This window comes from Sminthopsis crassicaudata, chromosome 1 (genome assembly GCF_048593235.1).
Source record: "Sminthopsis crassicaudata isolate SCR6 chromosome 1, ASM4859323v1, whole genome shotgun sequence".
Lineage (NCBI taxonomy): Eukaryota > Metazoa > Chordata > Mammalia > Dasyuromorphia > Dasyuridae > Sminthopsis > Sminthopsis crassicaudata.
Genome location: NC_133617.1, coordinates 753,664,798 through 753,685,067, shown reverse-complemented (window position 1 = coordinate 753,685,067; position 20,270 = coordinate 753,664,798). Strand labels below are relative to the sequence as shown.

General features: G+C 53.3%; 1 protein-coding gene across 1 annotated transcript in view; it reads left to right on the top strand.

The window, feature by feature from the left end:
* Positions 1-20,183, top strand: part of DLEC1 (DLEC1 cilia and flagella associated protein) — a 63,913-nt gene extending 43,730 nt beyond the window's left edge. Inside the window, exons 24-38 of the mRNA XM_074284540.1 lie at positions 4,277-4,444; positions 5,237-5,307; positions 6,033-6,184; positions 8,574-8,689; positions 8,875-8,945; positions 10,129-10,400; positions 11,096-11,236; positions 11,481-11,603; positions 11,739-11,833; positions 11,949-12,033; positions 12,186-12,392; positions 14,080-14,241; positions 19,568-19,721; positions 19,801-19,918; positions 20,014-20,183. Of these exons, the coding sequence (XP_074140641.1) occupies positions 4,277-4,444; positions 5,237-5,307; positions 6,033-6,184; positions 8,574-8,689; positions 8,875-8,945; positions 10,129-10,400; positions 11,096-11,236; positions 11,481-11,603; positions 11,739-11,833; positions 11,949-12,033; positions 12,186-12,392; positions 14,080-14,241; positions 19,568-19,721; positions 19,801-19,918; positions 20,014-20,116 (2,038 nt within the window). The 3' untranslated portion in view covers positions 20,117-20,183. The remainder of the gene's footprint in view (positions 1-4,276; positions 4,445-5,236; positions 5,308-6,032; positions 6,185-8,573; positions 8,690-8,874; positions 8,946-10,128; positions 10,401-11,095; positions 11,237-11,480; positions 11,604-11,738; positions 11,834-11,948; positions 12,034-12,185; positions 12,393-14,079; positions 14,242-19,567; positions 19,722-19,800; positions 19,919-20,013) is intronic.
* Positions 20,184-20,270: the final 87 nt, after the last annotated feature.

Below are 20,270 nucleotides of genomic sequence, written 5' to 3'. Positions count from 1 at the left end.
GTGTAAGGCATCTATACCTGGTTTCCACCATCCTGCTTTCCAGTTTTCTCAGCATTTTTTTTTAACCAAATAATGAGTTCTTATCCAAAAATCTTAAATCTTTGTATTTGTGAAATATAAGCTTATTGTAATCATTTACTACTATGTATTGTATATCTACTCTATTCGATTAATCTTCCTTTCTATTTCTTAACTAATATGAGATAGTTTTTGATAATTATTACTTCATAATATAGTTTTAAGTGCTAGCACTGCAAGACCTCCTTCTTTAACATTTTTAATTAATTCCTTTGATTGATTTGATCTTTTGCTCTTCCAAATGAATTTTGTCACTATTTGTTATGATTCAATAAAATAATTTTTGGTAGTTTAATTGGGATTATCCTGAATAAGTAGATTAGGTATAGGTAAAACTGTCATTTTTATTATATTGGCTCTATCCATCCATGAGCAATGAATATTTCTCCAGTTATGTATGTATGTATGTATTTTTTGTGTATATATATAATTTTTTGTATATATATATATATTTTTTTAATTAATTTTATAATTATAACTTTTTTGACAGTACATATGCATAGATATATTTTTTAAACATTATCCCTTGTACTCCCTTCTGTTCCGGATTTCTCCCCTCCTTCCCTCCACCCCCTCCCCTAGATGGCAGGCATTCCCATACATATTAAATATCTGATAGTATATCCTAGGTACAATATATATGTGCAGAACCGAATTTTGTTGTTGCAAAGGAAGAATTGTATTCGGAAGGTAAAAATAATCTGGAAGGTAAAAAAAATGCTCATAGTTTACACTCATTTCCCAGTGTTCCTTTTCTGGGTGTAGCTGATTCTGTCCATCATTGATCAATTGGAATTGGATTAGCTCTTCTCTATGTTGAAGAAATCCACTTCCATCAGCATACATCCTCGTACAGTATCGTTGTTGAAGTGTATAGTGATCTTCTGGTTCTGCTCATTTCACTCAGCATCAGTGGATGTAAGTCTCTCCAAGCCTCTCTGTATTCCTCCTGCTGGTCATTTCTTCTCCAGTTATTTAAATAGGATTTTATTTTTATTTTTATTTTTGGAGGCTAGGGTTAAGTGACTTGCCCAGGGTCACACAACTAGGAAGTGTTAAGTGTCTGAGACCAGATTTGAACTCGGGTCCTCCAGATTTGAACTCGGGTCCTCCTGAATTCAGGGTTGGTGCTCTATCCACTGTACCACCTAGATGCCCCAATAGGATTTTATTTACATAAAAATGTTTTTAATTATATTGATATAGTTTATAGAGTTTCGAGTTTGTCTTGGAAATTATTCTCCTAGGCATTTTACATTGTCTATAGTTGTTTTAAATAAAATATCTCTCACAATCTCTTCTAGCAGGGCTTTATTGGTGATATTTAGAAATGCTGATGATTTATGTGGGTTTATTTTATATCCTGTTACTTTGCTAAAATTATTTCAACTAATTTTTTAGTTGAATCTTTAGGATTTTCCAAACATTACCATCATATTATATCTGCCAAAGAGATATTTTATTATCTTATTATCCATTCTGATTCCTTCTCTTTTGCTTCTCATTGCTAGTGCTAGAATTTTTAGGACAATATAGAATAATAGTAGTCGACATCTTTGTTTCACTCTTGATCTTACTGGAAAGGCTTATAGCTTATTCTCTTTACAGATAATATCTGCTTGTTGATGGTTATATGCTTCTTATTTTAAGGGGGGAAAATCCTTTTATACTTTTGTTTTCAAGTGTTTTTTAATAGGAATGAATGTTGTACTTTATCAAAAACTTTACCTGAATTTATTACTACAATCACATGCTTTTTATTGTTTTTGTTATTGATTTCATCAATTATGTTAACAATTTTATATGGAACTGTTCCAATATTCCTGGTATAAATTTTACTTGGTCACAATGTATATAATAATCTTTGTGATATCATTGTACTAATTGATCTATAATTATCTTTGGTTTTGTTCTTTCTGGTTTAGATTTGACATGATATTTGTTTCATAAAAGGAGTTTGGCAGGACTGCTTTGTTGCCTATTATTCCAAATGATTTATTTAATATTAGAATTAGATTGTCTTTAAATGTTTGGTAGAATTCAACTGAAAATCCATATGGTTTAGACATAAAGAGTGATATAGATCTTTTAGATCTATATGAAGGGGGAAAATTCATTACCAAATAAGAGATAAGAGAGTATTATGAAATGCAAAACAGATAATTTTGATTATATTAAATTAAAACAAAACCAATGCTATTAAGATTAGAAGGAAAGCAGAAAACTGGGAAACAATTGTTATCTCTGATAAAGGCCTCATTTCTCAAATATATAGAGAACTGAATCAAATTTGTAAGCATGTAAGCCACTTCCCAATTGACAAATGGTTAAAGAATATGAACAGGCAGTTTTCAGATGAAGAAACGAAGGAGTCTACAGACATATGAAGAGGTGCTCTAAATCACTTTTAATTAGAGAAATGCAAATTAAAATAACTCTGAAATACCAACCCACACCTCTCAGATTGGCTTGAGATGACAGAAAAGGAAAATGATAAACATTGGAGAGGGGAAAATTGGAGCACTAATGCACCGATGCTAGAGCTGTGAAGTGATCCAGTCATTCTGGAGAACAATTTGAAACTATGCCCAAAGGGCAACCAAACTATGAATACTCTTTGATCCAGCAATTACCACAACCATGTCTGTACCCCAAAAATCATAAAAAGGGGAAAGGACCCACATGTGCAAATAAATATATTTGTAGCAGCTCTTTTCATGGAATTGAACATTGGAGATTGGGGAATGGTTAAACAAGCTGGAATATGAATGCAATGGAATATTATTGTACAATGAGATATGATGGACAGATTTCAGAAAAACCTGGCAAGATTTGTTTGAATTGATGCAAAGTGAAATGTGTAGAGCCAGAAACATTGTTATGTAGTATCAGCAACATTGTGTGATAAACAACCATGATTGACTGAGCTCTTCTCAGCAACACAATGATCTAAGACAAGTACTACTAAAAATAATATTCTGAACCTCAAAAGGGGCACAATGAACGAACAAACTCAAGGTAAGTTAATCAATTTAAACTTTTTAATAGACTCCTGCAGGAGCGTTTGTGGAAACTCCTTATTAATTTATTCCCACAGCTCACAGGTACCAAAATCAATACTTATACCTTGTAATCCCATCCTAGCTCTTCCTCTTTCTCCCGAGTTTCCATCGGAAAAGACCCTTCAGAAGTGTCACAATATGTCCCCCCTCTCTGTGAAAAGTTTGAATGGCTGCCATGTCTTGTGCTTCTTGAATCATGATGGGTCACAGATCAGGATCTACTCTAGCTTACATGTCTAGTTGATGATTATGGAGCAACAAAAACTCTTTGTTATTCTTTATCGGCAACCTTCAGAATCCTCATCCTGACTTTGTGTTTGAATAATTTTTTTTTTTGTGACTACAAGTTCTACTGCTGACCAAGTTAGTACAGACCACCGACTTGACTTCCCTTCCAATTCCTTATCTCTTTATAGCCAAGTTAAAGCATCTGTGGAAACTGAGCATTGTTCTCCCACCATTTCTCATAAGTACAGAGAATCGAGAAGGAAAACGTTATCCACATCAGATAAAGAATTGATGGACTTGAAATACAAATAGGAGCAAATTTTCTTCTTTCTTTATTCTTTTTTGTGTCTTTTTTCTTCTTCTTTGGGTCTGTTTCTTCTCTCACAACTGTAATATGGAAAACATTTTCATGATAACATAAATACAAACTATATCCAACTGTCTGTCATCTTTGGAATGAGGGATGAAGGGAGGAAATTTTGAAACTCAAAATCTTGTAAAAGTGAATGCTTAACAATCTTAACATGTAACTGAGCAAAAAAGGAAAAGAAAAGAAACTTCAGCTGGTCCTACCAATTACATTTCACTTTTAAAAAAGTTTTTGAGTTCCAGAAACCATTGTACACAGCAACAAGAAGATTATACAATGATCGATTGTGATGGACATAGCTCTTTTAAATGGTGAGGTGATTCGGGCCATTTGACCCTGCTAAGATGTCCAGACCTTTCTTCCTGGGTCTTTAGTAGCTGTGACCAGCAGCTGCCGTAGCCCACAGTGAAGTCTGCATCCCCGCAGAGGCTGCTGTCCTGCAAGGTGGCCCACAGCAGGGCAGAGGTCTCTGGGGACTGCTGTGAGTCCCCGTCTCCCCACGTCTCGGAGATGACCCAGGTTATCTTGCTCTTTTCAGTGGCAGTGCTCAGGATCTCTTCTTGGACTTTGGCTCGAATGTTCCATTGAGATATCTCCTGAAGAATCAGCTGATCCTGACCAACAAGTCGGCAATAAAAGCACCCTTTTCCTTGGAATTCGATTATTTTGGGGTCACTGAAGAGATGTGGGAGAAAAAGCCAAAGCTGTAAGTCTGTCTTCCTCCGCCTTCCACGCTGTGTCCCTAACTCCCCCAGCCGAGGCCAAAGTCCTACCTGAGATCGCCTGGAGCCAATCTAGGATGGAGGGAGTCTTGAAAGGAAAGCAGAAGGATTTTGTTCCAGCGTTTTTTCTTGGGCTTTGTGGGAATTCGTGGTTAGTTTGGTTGCCAAGGGTGGATGTGCAAGTCTCTTCAGGCGCCCTCATATTGATCTTCACCTCTGGGATGTTCCCTTTGCCTCCTTGACTCCTAATGGGAAGAGAAGGCTCTGGGGGATGGGGAGGAGACCATGGGTTGGCCCTGTACACTGACAGGATGCCACAGATGGTCATGTGACATTGCAGCGCCTTCTCCTTCCATGCACTTACTTGTTGAACAAGTGGGGAGCACGTGGAGGTGGGGGGGACACCTGGGCAGTGGCTGTGTCCAGGACATACCAGGAGCTGGGCGCAGAGACTGGTTAACAAACCTTTAGGAGCCCATGAAAAGAGCCTGAAGGGAATAGGCTTCCAAGCGGACAGAGCCTGGGCTGTCCTGGGCGGTCAGAACCAAGCGGAAGCTGGGCCATGACCTGGGGCCCATTCTGGGGACTTCTCTGGGCTTTGTGTGGGCTAGTGGGAGGGAAGTGGAGGACCGCTCACTGGGAGCCTGGGAAAGTAAGGGGAGGGAGGGCTGGCTGCTCCCGGTGACCCTGGGCTGCCCTGCTTGGGCAGGGGGAGGGTCGTGACCCCGGATGCCCTCAGCCGGCTTGACGGTGCCCTCTCCTCTGCATGTTTGAAGCCCTGATGTGCCACCTGCCATGAGACATACAGCGAGGACCATGAAGCACCTGGCCAGGAGAGAGCTTCTAGGTACGAGTCCCCCCATTCGGCCTCCATCTTGCCAGTCTGTGTCAGGTCACTCCATTGAGCCGTTCCTGGGGAGGGCAGCACCCTCGGATGGCAGGACAGTTGTGCGGGGCAGCTGGTCAGGAAGACTGAGTTTGGGTGTGTCGGGATCTGTCACTTCATTCTGTTTGCCTCAGTTTCCTCCTCTGTAAAATAGGAATAATTATAGTGTCTCCTTGCAGTGAGGTCTTATTAATCAAATGTGTATAGCACACAGAAGGTACTTAATAAATGCTTGAGCATGGCGCCTCCTGCTAAGAGTGGGTAAGCTCCAGGCCCACCCCTGGTTATGGGTCAGCTCAGAGATGAAGGGGCACTGCAGGGCTCCCCCCAGAGTCCTGCCAGCCAGGAGTGTGAGCCGCACAGAGCACCCCGCAGTGGGGCAGGAAGCCCGAGCACCAGCCTGGAAACCGGCTCCCCAGCAGCCGGGCATGAGGGAATGGGGCGGGGATCTTGGCAGGAGGGGGGCACGAGTGGCTCACCCCCCAGAGCCACCTGTGGTCACTCGTGTGGGCGCAGCCGGGATGCAGGCTTGGGGCGGCTTCTGGGGAAACTGAGTCCTGCAGCCACTGAGCGAGTCCGCGCCGGTGCCGCCCGCTCGACTGCAGGTCTGGGGCCCCTCCTGGGAGCTCCTGCTTCTTTTTCCCAGGAAAGCCCCTGAGTCTTCCCTTTCCCCTGCTCTGTTCTAGACTCCATAGACACTCTCTTGTCCCACGGCAAAGGCGCCGCCTTCTTTCCCCACATCTCCCGAGGGATGCTGGAGGCCTTCCAGAAGCTGACCATTGACATCCTGGCCTGCAGCAACATGTGGGGAGACTACCATGACCAGCTCATCTGCAAGGTACGGGGTGCCCGGGGAGCCTGAGGAAGTGGGGGGTACCCCGGGAACCTCGTTACAGAAGAGGAAAATGAGGGAGGTCTCCAGGCACAGGACGAGAGATGTGGAGGAGAGAAGCAGGGATGGCTGGGAAAGTGAGCTGTGATGCAGAAGCCAACGCCCTCGGGTACCCCAGTCTGGGACTGCAGGCCCAGGGCCTTCCGGCTCCCCTCCTTAAAGAAAAGGGGGCTTTTCTTCCACGTTTGAATTCCCCCAACTCCACTGAGGAGGCAAGAAAACCCAAAGCTGCGACAAGCGCAGGAGCCAGGCGAGTGCCCCGGCCATAGGCCCTCCCTCCCGGGAGATGTCTCCTGGGGGGAGGGGGGAGCAGAATGGAATCCTCCCTCGTGAAACAATTGGCGCCTGTGTGGTAAAAGTGGCCCGGGGCCTGTTGGAAGGAGACGAAGGCAGCAGGTGAAGAGGGTCGAGCTCCTGGAATCGCTTTGAGGAAACGTCAGGGCAGAATTCACCCAGAAGCCCGGAAGGCCAAGGGAGGCGCCAGCAGGGCCAGCCTTTGGCTTACGGGGCCTTGGGCGCTTACGGGGCCTTGGGCGCTTACGGCCCCCTGCCGGCTTTGGAGGGGCTGCTCAGGCTGGGCCCTGCTCCCTCGCGGGAGAGTTCTGGGATGACCCCGGGCCTGGCGGTTCTGTTCTGCTTTCTGGTGGAATCGAGGGCCAGGTCCCTTCCTGGTGGAAGAGCTGTTGGTACTCCCGGAGTGAGGTGGCCTGGGCTCTGCCCGGCTGGCCGCCCTCCTGGGCCGACGTAGGCGGGTTCCTGGCCCACCTTTGGGCCCGAGTGAGACGTCACCGGTCAGCTTGTCCCTCGACGGCAAAATCAGCAGAACCTTTCCAGCTTGAGTGACAGGGTGGGCAACGCGCCTGTTGGTCATTCCAGAGCTCAAGGCCGGAGTGGAGAACCAGAGCCTTCTCACCCCGGGGGCGCTGGCCCTTCTTCCGCCCCCTTGGACATGGGACCCAGAACTGAGGAGGCAGGGCCGGGGGCTCCCATGCAGGGCTCCCTGCCTTGGTCCTCCATGTTCCCAGAAGCTGGCGCGTCCCTCCCCGGACCCGAGCCCCCCATCTCTTCATCTGTCTCCCCAGGCTGTCTTGGGCTGGAAGCAGCTTCCCTGTAGGGACCAGGTTTCAGGCTGGTGAATGCACAGCCCTCCCTGCTGTGGCATCAGGTGCTCTTGGAGAACCACAGGTGGTGGAGAGAGCATTGGGCCTGATGTCCTGGGTTCAAGTCTGGCCTCAGGCTCTCCCTAGCTAAGTCTCTTCATGCAGCTTGCCTCAGTTTCCTCCTCTGTAAATGAGCTGGAAAGACAGAACCGAGACCTCTGGGATCTGCCAAGAAAAGCTCAGGGGAACGACCGACCGCAGGAGCAGCAGCTCGGTTACCTTGTCCGGCTCTCAGCCTGATCTCCAGACCCAGACCCTCTCCTGGTGCCGACCCTCCTCAGGATCACTCGCTTATGGTCATCGGAGCACTGCAAGATGAGGTGACCAAGGATCCCATGAGACGAGGCAGCCCCGGCCGCCCCCTCCCCGATGATTCTGCTTCCTTCTCGGGGGTCCGAGGATCACCGAGGGGTCACAGCAGCATCTCGGGAAACAAAGGACTAGAAATAAAACCATCACCCTCAAAATGGCCAAGGGGCAGATGGATGCTGAGGGAAGGAGGTAGAACAAGAGCCTCAAACCCAGGGAACAGATGGACACCCAAAGGCCCCGTTCTGGCCTGGCCTGGGCAGCGATGCCCTTGGAGTGCTCCCCGAGGTCCCGGGCGGAAGGACGGCTGCTTCCAGGGTGTGGAGGGAGGAGGGATGGGGGGGCCTCCCCGGGGCAAAAGTGTCATGAGAAATACTAATAAAAAGGCAGAAAATGGAATTGGCTCATTTTCTTCCCTTGGGGTGAGGGATGTGCCATGGAAGATAGCGTCCCATGACCTCCAGGCTGGGCCAAATCGATCATGCCCATGGGCAGGCAGACCTACCAGTGCAGAGGAGCCCGGCGGGAGCTGGTGCTTCTGCAGCCTTTGTTCTTATTTCAGGGCTAGGAGACACCCAGAGAAATGGCAGCGAGTGTCCCAGGGGGGTGGGCAGGTGGTCACTGAGGGTCCCACCCATGGCCTGTGCCAAGACCGGGCAGGCGTGAAGGGAAACAAGTGCAGAGGAGCAGTGGCTGACCAGCACCGGGCCTCTAGCCAAGTTGGCGCCAGGATGGGCCGGGGTTTCTGACTCCGGGCCTGCCTGTCCCATCATCCGGGCCCATCTGGCAGCCCAACGGTCTGGTCTGGGGGAGGCAAGGGAAAACCAGGCAGGAGAAGGGAGTCTGAACATGGCCTGCCTCCCTAGGTGGGAGACCTGCCACCAACCATCATCCAGGTGCACATGGGTGTGGTGGGCTGCCCCATCACGCTGTTCCGGACCAGCCGCCTGGCTGATGAGCCTCCCCAGGACCAGGTCATAAGGTACTGAGGGGGAGGGGGGTCACCCAGGACCAGGTCATCAGGTACTGGGGGATGGGGGGGCACCCAGGACCAGGTCATCAGGTGCTGAGGGAGAGGGGGACCTCAAGGTCCAGAGCCCCTGGCTGCAGTTCCCCAGGCCAGCCCTGGGCAGCAGCTGATCCAAGGGCTCTCTGCTCCCTCCACAGGTTTGGCACTCAGATCTCTGGAGGAGACACTGTCTCCCGCACTCTCCGCCTGAATAACACCAGTCCTTATGGTAAGACTTTCTGTGAATCAATCAACACTTCCAGAGAACCTAGTACATGTGCTGGCGGCCATGGGGGAGACCAAGCTGTTTAAGACAGGTCTCTGCTCTTGGGGAGCTTGTAGACCAGAGAGAGAAAAGACACCCAGTGGTCGGAGAATGGGAGGGGCTGGGAGGGGAGGGGAGGGCACTTGGGTGCAGGGGAGCCGGCGGTGCCAGGCGTGGGGCCCAACAGCCCACCCTGGATATGTGTGGGCACGTGAGTGTGCATGAAAAATGGCCAAAGAGAGCTTTCTCCACTGGCGGGCACGGCCCCCAGGCCTCCTGGCCAGATCATCCCTTCATTGTCCATTCAGGGAAGAGAAGTTGAATGGCCTGTCCGGCCCCCAGAGCCAGCCCAGGCTCACTGTGCACCTTCACTGGGGCCAGCAGGGCCCTTGGAGACCTTTTCTGAAGTCAGATCCCACACTGAGCAGGGGCTCTGCCCCCTCCCTTTCAGGACTTTTCCTTGGTGGCTGTCCCTGCCTGTTTTGGGCAGGCATCCCTCTACGTCCATGTCCCTGCCGAGCCCCCGGGGCCCTCCTTTCTGGCCTGTTTGGTGCCTGGGAGGCCTTTACTTTGAAATCAGAACCCTTCTTGGCCAGTGATGGAGCCTGGGGAGGAGAAGCAGGAGACTGGGAAGTGGGGGAGATCTGGAACCGCAATACAAGGGGCCCCCTTTGCAGGGCCAGCCCTGTTGAAGGGCCTAGAGAAGAACCCTGGCTAAGGGTCAGCTGCTGCCCTGAGGGAACACCTCCCTCCCCACCATCTCCTCTGGGAGTTCGGGGGACAAGATAGGTCCTGGGAAAGACCCCAGATGTTGCCTCGGGTGACAGTGCTGATGGTGCTCCCATATAAGCTCCACTGGGCTCTGTTAAAGATTCAGGTCTTTGGGGTTACCGAGCTCCCTCCACAGAGTCCCCTGCCCCTTCAAGTAGCTCCCCACAGGGTCCCCATTACTTTCAGGCAGTTCCCCCAGGGGGTCCCTGTTACCTTCAGGCAGCTCCCCTGTAGATGTCCCCAGCCCCTTCAGGCAGCTCCCCCCCAGCACTAGGCCCTTGTGCCCATTCCTCGGGGCCACAGGCATTTTCTTGGGGTCCCTCCCACCCATGACCACCAGTCGCCCTCCTCTCCCCTGCCTCCTCCGCCGGCACAGACATCAGGCTCGACTGGGAGATCTACCGGCCAGAGGCCAACGAGGACAAGCTGGTGGACTTCCTGGTGGTGTACGGGAAGGCCTTCCCCCTGAAGGACGAGGCCGGCGTGGACGTGGACGCCAAGGAAGAGCCCAGGAGCGACACCTCCTTTGTGTCCTACTCGTTCCAGTCCTCCGAGTCCCAGGGCAGCATGGCTGGCCCCGATATCATGAGGTTCTGCCCCAGCACGGGGGGACCCCCAAGAACCCGCTGGGCAGCCATGGGGGCAGAGGTCTGTGGAGGAAGAGGCAGCCAGGGCAAGAGGGGGAGGCCGAGGCTGGGAGGCAGGAAGGCAAAGAATGAACCAGGGGTGGCCACGGGGCGAGGAGTGGTGAGCGGAGGCCATTAGGGGGATCGGGAGGGCCCGGGGACAAGATCGTGGCCCCCGAGCTGGGATTGAAGAAAGGGAAAAGCTGGGGGAGGCGGAGGGGAGGGAGACAGGCCGGCAAAGGCAGAGCACCTAGGCTGCCTGGAGACGGGGGAGCCTGATGATGGAGGGCCTTCAACGGCCAGACTTCTCGAGGTGGCGGGGAGCCCCCAGAGCTCCCCTGTGCTGGAGCCTCTGTCCGGCAGCTGTGGGGAGGACAGTGAGGACTTGGCGCTCTGGCTGGTGGGGAGGAGGGCTGGGAGCCCACCCACAGGGCCGGTGTGGACCCTGCCCAGGAGATCCCCCAGGACATCGGATCCAAAACGTCCAGGCTGTGGCAGGGGCGGGGAGTGGGGAGGGGGCGTCTGAAGCTTTGCAGAGAGGGACAGCCCACAGCGCTGGCCATGGCCACCCCGCCACGAGGGGAAGGGGGGGCAAGCCATGGTCCCAGTCTGCCCAGCCCCCTCCCAAGGCTCCCCGGCTGCCCAGAGGGGTCAGCGATCCCACCACCGCGGCCCCAGAAGGCCGGCGCCTCAGCCTCAGAGCCATTTATTTTTAAGCAAAATGGGACCAGAATGGACAGCGAGGAAGAGCCCTTGGTGCTCACGGCTGAGGGGCACCCCAAGATCATCTCCGTGATCCTGCAGACCCACGACGGCGTCCTCTCCGAGGACCCCTACTCCATCATTCCCAAGCAGCTGGTGAGTGGCCCCCGGCCCAGGGGAGCACCCGTCGGCTCCCTCCCTCTCCCTCCGAGGGGCTCCCGTCCTCCTCCCACGGGCCCCTCTTCCCTCCCTCTGGGGCCACCGCCTCTCTTTGCTCATGGTCCCTCAGCCCTCCTTGAGATTGTCAGATCCCACTGATTCCCCGCTGATGTCATGGCCCCTGTGCGTTGCCGGGGCCCCTTCTCAGGCCTCCTTCATGAAGCTATGTCACGTGGGGCAGGTCATCCCGGCTGCCGGGAGCAACTTCATCCACATCTCCTTCACGCCCGGGGTCCTGCCGGGGTCCGTCAACAAGATGGTGTGTAACAATTACGCCCTGGGCTTCATGAGCCTGGACAGCAAGGTGAGCCTCAGGTCCCAGTGGGCCACAAGCCCAGGCTCTCAGGCCGGGGGAGGCTGAGGGGAGGCCGCCTTCCCCACCTGCCGGGCCACGGTGCGGCCCGGCCTGAGCTGGCTTGGCCTCTCTGGGCGGGGGCAGATTGCTCAGGAGATCCCGGGAAAGGTGAAACGGGCCCAGAACTTCGGCGCCGAGCTCTTCCGACTGGACCTCCAGGGCCTCGTGCGGCCTGCCTGGTGAGGGCCCTCCTCCGCCCCCCCATCCCTCCCCTCCCAGCCCCCAAGGACGTCAGACCCCCAGACCCTGCCCCAGCCAGGAACGATGACCGCTGTCCTCCTGGCTTTGGGGCAGGCTGAGCATCGAGCAGGACTACGATGGAGGAATGACCTTCTCCCTGCAGGCCAGTGACCTCATCCCAGACAATCCGCTCCTGGGGGTGAGCGGGGGCCGCGGGCCAGGGCAGGGAGAGGGGGCTGGGGCTGGGCCGGGACAGCTGGGGCCACGGCCGGGGCAGCCAGGCCGCCCACAGAGCGCTGGGAGGGTCCGGGCCAGCTCCGCGACCGCCCGGCGCTCTGGCCGCCCTTCCAGGTGCACACGGAGATGGTGACCACCCACCGCCTGAAGCTCAACAACTTCTCCGACGTGGCCCACTGCTTCGGGCTCCTGGTGGCCCCCCCGTTCTCCGTGACGGGGATCAGCCCCGAATACAACCGTCAAGGCTGGGAGGGGGAGGAGGAGGAGGAGGACGAGCTGGCCGGGGATCAGTTTGTGCTCAACCCCCTGCAGAACATGCTGGTAGGCCGAGGGCTCCACGGGGGAGGGGGCGCCAGGGCCATGTTTGGGGTCTCAGCTGTCCCTCTGTGCTGGGCTCCAAGTGGGGGAGCCCTGGGGAGGCTGGTGGGCACCCCACGTGTGTGGAAGGTCTCTGGGCCGGCCCTCCTGCCAGGGGCGCCACAGTCACTCTCTGGACTTTGGGCCGAGTTCCCTCAGGGAGTCCCGGGGGCCCTTCCCTATGTCCAGGTGGTGACTTCCGGCTGCTCCGTCCGCTCCAGCCCCTGCACTCCCCCGCTCACACACACACTCAACTGCTGAATGAAGTTGGGGAACATCACGCCGCTGTGATGGGGTCCCCTCTGCCCCCCCTGGGCAAGGAGCCCCCTGCCACCCCCTCTGCCCCCCTTCTCCTTCCCTCTTCAGTCTTTGCTCTCCATTGCCCATTTCCCACCTGCCCAGGCCTCACTGACCCCTCATCCCCACAATGGTCCTGGGGCTCTCAGCCGCTAAACTCCTGGCAAAGATGCCTGGGCCGGCCCGGCTGAGCCCTGCAGCCCACTCCCGACCCCCCACCCACCCAGAGCCACCCCCCGGTGTCCCCTGGTCCCCTGGCTGCCGGAACAGCCTCGACTTCTGATCAGCCCTCCTTGTCCTTGACCTCCTGATCACTCTCCTCCTCGATAATGTCCCCCAGGTCTGCAGGCTTCCCTCTCTCTCTCTGTCTCTGTTACCTGTCTCTCCCCCCCCCCCCACCTTTGACCACTCCTCTCACTCCTCTAACCACAGATTTGCCTCCAGACTCTGTCCTCTGCCTCATTTTCCCCTGGGGATCTGGTGGGCTCCCCTGGATTCAATTATTCTCCCTGGTCCCAAATGGTCAGATGAACCCTGACCTTTCTCATGGTCTCCTCCTTCTGGGTGCCCCTTCTCCCTGTCTCCTGGACAGCCCAAGCTGGATGTCCCCTAGACACGTCATGGGACCCGGCCCAGCAGGACTGGTGCCTCTTTCTGGGTGCCCCGACTTTTGCCCTGGACTCAAACTTTCCACACAGACCCTCTGTACTGTCTGGTCCATTGTCTTCTTCACAAGTCCACGTCCCCCTTTTTCATTCCCCCCTCAGAACTGCCCCCCCAGCTCTCCTCACTCACTGACCTTCAGCAGGGTCCCTCACCGCGCAGCGCCCACATCTGTGCTCCGGGCCTGTCCCCGCCAAGAGCCTGCCCCTCCTCACAAACCTGTGGTCTTTTCCCCACCTTTTGCTGCCCCTTGTAACAAACGCGTGGCCAGGGCAGCCAGGTTCCCGGGCGGGTTCTGCCCATCCACTGGGCCGGATTCTGCCCAGAGTCCTGCTTCTTGTCGGGGCTGGCCGGGCACAAGCTGGGGCACAGTCTGTTGTTGTGAGAAAAGGTCAGCCCAGGGAAGGCCCTGAAGCCAGGTCCCCTTCCTAAAAGGCTTGGGCTCCATCTGCCCCATCTGCCTTATGACCCAGACCTGGCGCCTCCTGGGGCTCGGCTAGGGCCTTTCTCGTGGGCAGAGCTGGGGGCGAGGGTGCAGTGGGGGGCACAGTAACCCAGAGACAGCTTGGGGGGATGGCCCAGGAGGAGCCTTCTCCTAAAGGGCCAGGACCCGGCGGGCGGCCTCTGGAAGTCCCTAGAGCTGGGCGGACTGAATGGAGTGGCTCCGCACTGACGGCCTGTGTCCCTCCAGATCGAGGTGTCCTTCACCCTATCCCTGGAGCTGCTGACCTATCAGAAGCTGCCCTCCGACCAGATGCTGCCGGGGGTGAACATCTTGCAGGAGCCGGACGGGGCCAGGAAAATGGAGTTCACCCAGGACTTGGTGCTGGAGTACAGCAACGGAACCATGCAGGCGAGTGGAGGCGGGGCTGGGGGGCAGCCCGGCCCCCGGGATCTCTGCTCCCCGAGATTTCGGGGCTGTTTTCTCCAGAACTCGTCCCCACAGTGTTTCTCAGGTGCCGCTCTGGGCAGGGCCTGGGGAGCAGGGCCCTAGGAGAAGTGGGGGGTTAATGCGCTGGCAGAAGTGGGATAGTGGGCGTGGCCTGGGGGGCGGGCAGGGCAGCAGGTGATGGTGAGCCTTTCCTTGACCCTGGAAGCAGCAGGGCCTGAGTTCGACTTGCCCCCACCATCGGCTCCTGCACAAGTCACTGAACTCTGGGCCCCATCCAGTCTCCTCCGCTGAAAACTGGGAACAGAAATGGCGCTGGCCGCTCAGGGCGGTTCACCGAGCAGCTGAGACAAGGGCTCGGCCCAACGCCCAGCCCAGCTTCTCTAAACGCTGATCGCCTCTGGCCAGCGGGGCTCCCCCCTTCCCTGTGTGCTGTCGCCTCTGGCCAGCGGGGCTCCCCCCTTCCCTGTGTGTGGTCACCTCTGGCCAGCGGGGCTCCCCCCTTCCCTGTGTGTGGTCACCTCTGGCCAGCGGGGGTCCCCCCTTCCCTGTGTGTTGTAGCCTCTGGCCAGCGGGGCTCCCCCCTTCCCTGTGTGTGGTCACCTCTGGCCAGCGGGGGTCCCCCCTTCCCTGTGTGTTGTCGCCTCTGGCCAGCGGGGCTCCCCCCTTCCCTGTGTGTTGTAGCCTCTGGCCAGCGGGGGTCCCCCCTTCCCTGTGTGTTGTAGCCTCTGGCCAGCGGGGGTCCCCCCTTCCCTGTGTGTTGTCGCCTCTGGCCAGCGGGGGTCCCCCCTTCCCTGTGTGTTGTAGCCTCTGGCCAGCGGGGGTCCCCCCTTCCCTGTGTGTTGTAGCCTCTGGCCAGCGGGGGTCCCCCCTTCCCTGTGTGTTGTAGCCTCTGGCCAGCGGGGGTCCCCCCTTCCCTGTGTGTTGTCGCCTCTGGCCAGCGGGGGTCCCCCCTTCCCTGTGTGTTGTAGCCTCTGGCCAGCGGGGCTCCCCCCTTCCCTGTGTGTTGTTGCCTCTGGCCAGTGGGGGTCCCCCCTTTCCCCGTGGGTTGACCAGAGTTCTTTGCGAGGAGTCGTTTACAAATCTTGGCCCTGGTCCTGCTCCCTTCACTGTGTATCATCAGCTCTTCCTTCCAGAGCTCCCTCCTCACTTCTCCAGCAGAGCAGTGCTCCCTCTCATCCCTGGGCAGCAGCTTGCTCGGCCCCCCCCTCAGCTTCCAATTCTCCGCCACCCCAAAGAGAGCGGCTCCAAATACATTTGCACATAAAAGTCCTTTTCCTTCGAGCATTGCTGGGCCCAAGGGTGCGAGCCCTTTAACAGCCCTTTGGGCGGAGTTCCAGATCGCTCTCCGGAATGGCTGGACCCGTTCACAGCTCCACCCACAATGCATCAGTGTCCCAGCATTCCCACATCCCCTCTAGAATTTGTCCTTTTTCTTTTCTGCCCCATCAGCCAGTCTGCTGGGTACCCCAGAGTCTCAAAGTACTAGTGATTCGGAGCAGGTTTTCATGACTCTTGACAGCTTGGATTCTGTTCCTGAAAGCCGTCTCTGTATCGGGGGGAATGGCTCTTGTTCTCAGAAGTTTGGTTCGGTCCCTCTATATTTTACAAATGAGACACTGGGTAGAGAGATTGGATCGGAAGATTTCCCCTCCCCCCAATCTCCAGCCCCTCTTCTCATTTTAGTTGAATTGTTTCTGTGAAAACTTTTGAATCCGAGGTAATTAATACTGGTCCTCTCTATGTCTTGGCTGCTCCCGAACTTTTCCTCTAACCATAGATTTGACGTAATTTCTTTATTGCTCCTCTGCTGTTTCAAGATGTCGCCCTTTCCGGCTAAGCCGGGTGCCCATTTGGAGCGTCTCTCGGTATGGAAGAAGCTGTGCTGCTCTCTACACTTTCCTCTAGACTGCTTTTCCATTTTCTCGACAGTTTTTGTCAAGTAGCCAGTTCTTACTGTTGGGATTTATGGGGTGTCCCCAAGATGTTGCATCTCCATGCCTCATCTCCAAGTCAAGGAGCAAAGTTTACTGTAATTATATCACCAATTAAAGTGGGAGAAGTTAGCAAAGAACTAGGAGCAAGAAGATAGAATTAAGGGAGAAGGAGCGTCCTGTCGTTGAGATCCCGATTTCATGGCTTAGAAGTGGAGTTGAGGAGTGGTCTAGTTCTGACTGTGTGCAAGGGGCAGTACCCACAATTCTCTGGGCTGAGCTCCTGGGGAACCTGTTTTTAGGCCTGAGGCATCACTAGGTCACACTGCGAGCACCCAGCTCTGTTCTGGGCCTGTGCTAACTTGAAGCACCTCGTTACTATTGCTCATTAGACTCAGAAGTTCTGATATCCCTGATCCACAGGCTGTGGAATTTGTGGGCTCAGTATCTTGGTCATAGAGAGTAATCTGGGGCAGGACAGCCCAAGGAGGACTACATCCCCTCCAATCACATCACTCCCCCAACCTCTGGGGTCTTGGGGCGCCTGTTGCTTTTTGCATCATGCACTTGATGTGTTCCATTTCTTATCCATTTCTGAAATGTTTTAATGATTAGAGCTTTGTAGTGTAGTTGGAGATCTGGTACTGCTAGGTCCCTTCCCAGCCTCCTCATTTTAAATTCTATTTATATTCTTGGCTTTTTGTTGCTCCAAATGAATTTTTAAAACATTTTTTCTAGCTACATAAGGTAATCCTTTGGTTGGTTGGTTGGTCTGGATAAGCAAACTAATAGAGCTTATGGGGTCATTTTTATTATATTAGCTCAGTCTACTTATAAACAAATTATATTGCCCCAGTTATTTAGATCTCTTATTTATCCAAAGAGTGTTTTATAATTGTGCTACTATAGTTCCTCTGCATGTCCTGGCAGGGACCCTCTCAAATATTTTATGTTATTGGGAATTGCTTTCATTGAATTTCTTGATTTCATCTTCCCGGTTTCATACATAAATGCCGGTGATTTGTACGAGTTTATTGTATATCCTGCAACTTTGCAGGAGTTGTCGTTTCATTTAGTTTTTTATTTGATTGGAGGAATTTCTAAGTAAAACGTCAAGATCATCTTCAAAAGTTGAATTTTTTTTCACTTTGCTTTTTTCAAAACTTTTTCTTATAGACATAATTATTTCTAGCACTATGTTGAATACTACTGGACATCCTTGCTTTCCCCCAATTTCATTGGAAAGATCTTTAGGTTATCCACAATATCTATGATGCTGGATCTTGATTTCAGTAGTTACTAATTACCATGTAAGGAAAAGCTCCATTTTCCCCCTAGGATTTCTAGTGTTTTGTTTTGTTTTTGAGCAGGAATGGCCATTACCTCTTGCCAGAATCTTTTTCTGCATCTTAGGATTTAATTGATTTTTATTTTGTATGTTATTAAGGTAGTAGGTTATTTCCTTAAATTGAACCAGACCTACATTCCTGGATAAGTATGCCTGATCAGATTGTCACTGTAGTCTGCTTTACAGTAATTTAAGATTTTTGAATAAATATTAAATAGGGATATTGGTCGATAGTTTTCTTTCTTTGATTTGATTCTCCCTGGTTTAGTTACCAAGAATACATTTGTGTTCCAACATGTTATTTGATAAGACTTTTCCTTTTCCTATTTTCCCAAACAGTGTAAATAGCCTTGGATTATTCTTTCAGTTTAGTTTGATAGAATTCACTTATAAATCCATCTGGTCCTGGCATGTTTTCTTTGGGAATAAATTTATTGATGATTCTGTTCTTTTTCGAAGATAGGGCTATTTAAGCCTTCTAATTAGCGGGCTATTAACCTGAACAATTTGTTTTTGTAAATACTCATTCGTTTTATTTAGATTTTGTTTTATCAGCATATTTATATAAATATGTATATATAATTAGATAGCTCTTAAAATTAATTTACCTCTTTAGTTTTGCTATTGCTAATTTTGCTTTTCTTAATTTTTTAAAAAGTTAATGTTTTGTCTTGGGTGGGATTTTGTTTTGAAGAAAAAAAACAAACAGTTTCTGACTTCATTTATAATTCAAATGTTTGTTTTTGTTTCCAATCTTAAGATTTTCTTTGATTTTTATAGTTTCTATTTTGGTATTTCATCAGGGGGATTCATATGTTCTCTCTGCTTTTTTGGTTGCAGGCCCAATTTGTTAGTCTCTTCATTTCCTCTTTTTTACTGATAAAAAGTTCAGAGATGCAAGTCTTCCCTAAGTCTGACCACGCCAGCATCCCCAAATTCTCCATTGTGGTCGCCATTATCTTCAGGGACATCCTTGTTTTGTTTGGTCTTTGGCCCACACATTTTTGGGATTAATTTCCAATTACTTTCTGTTATTGGTTCAGAGCCTCCTTATAGGCAAATCCAAAGCCCGATCCTGGCTCAGTGGGCCTTCAGACTCCGGCCCTTCTTCTGTGTGTGAATAGGATTTTCCAGCACGGACTCTCTGGAGTCGTCTTAGGCCATTGTCCTGACAAAGAGCCAAGTCAGGCGTGGCTGACCAGGACACTGTGCCGCCACTGCTGGGGACAGCGCCGCCCTGCTGCTGCCCACTCGCCTTGCACCAGTTCGGGCAGTCTTTGCGGGGCTCTCGGCAGCCCGTGCACCCGTCATTTCTGAGGCCGGCTGGTGTTCTACCCCTTAGATACCACAGGTGTCCCTAGTGGTGGTCACGGTGCTGGGCACCCAGAGTTTGACGGACTGCTCTTTGTTCCAAAGTGCTCTCCGGAGTGGTGGGGTCAGTTCACAACTCCACCAACAATGTATCAGTGTCCCAGTTATTGGCGGGAGTAATCAAAGGCTGGAGTTTGGTGAGCAAGATCGAGCAGGGACTTGAGAGAAGCCAGCGCAGGGCTGAGCTGGCTCCCCCAGGAGGGCGCCGGGCCAGCAGCAGCTTGGGAGAATCCACCCTGGGGTTCAGGCACACAAAGCAGGGGGGAGGGGCGGTCAGCCTTTTATCATCAGCTGCCCGGGGGGCCTCGGGGAGGAAGGGGCTGGGCAGCAGCCACCAGAGTCTGCAGGGCCATGGCTAAGGATCAGATGGCCCGGGGCAGCGGTGACCAAGAGATGGGGTTCAAGGCATGGAGCTTCAGTCCGTTCAGGGGACCTGAGTCAAAGGGCAGTCACATGGCGCAGATTCTGACTTTGGGGCAAATAGGTGGAGAAGTGACCCGGTCATTGACTGGAGAGGGCGGAGACAGGGAGGCAGGGAGGCCCAGGAGGCTGCTTCCGGCACGGTCCAGACAAGGGGGGAAGGGGGGGGGACGGCACCGGAGTGGGGCTCCCCCCTCACGCCCCTCCCCGCCCACAGGTGGTGCCCCTCTTGGCCACCGTGACCATCCCGTCTCTGCAGCTCTCCACCAGCTGGGTGGACTTTGGGATCTCCGTGGTGAGCGAGACGTACACGCGAGAGATCGAGCTCCGGAACCTGAGCGCCTGCAGGAGCTACTGGCTGGCTCTGATTGGTGAGCCCCGGGGCTGGGGGGGCGGGAAGGGGGCCCGAGGGCGCCCTCCAATCCGTCCTTTGTTTCCCCGGAACCGCAGACCAGCAGGAGCGGCACAAGGGCGTCTTCTACGTGTACCCCACCAGCGGAATGCTGGAGGCCCGGAAGGTCAACTCCCCTCCCACCTGCGCCAGCTTGTACATCCACTTCACTCCCAGGTGCGCGGCTCCCCGGGGGCGGGGCGGGGGCTCTGGGGGCGGGGCCGGCTCTCCGGGGGCGGGGCCCGCGGTGACGGCCCTCCCCTCTCCGGCAGTGACAACACGGAGTTCGAGGCCGTGGTGATGGTGGACGGCATCCTGGGGGAGGCCTGCCTCCTGCACGTGTACGGGCAGGGCTCCTACGACGAAAAGTACTAGGGGCGGGGGCCCCGCCTCCCCTCCCCCCAGTCTGTGAGCAGCGCATTATTAATAAAGCCCATTGCCTTGCCGGCCTCCTCCTCTGTGGGGGGGGGGGGGGCGAACTGCGGGCACCGTGCGAGGCCGGCCGCCCCATTCTACAGAGGAAGCGGAG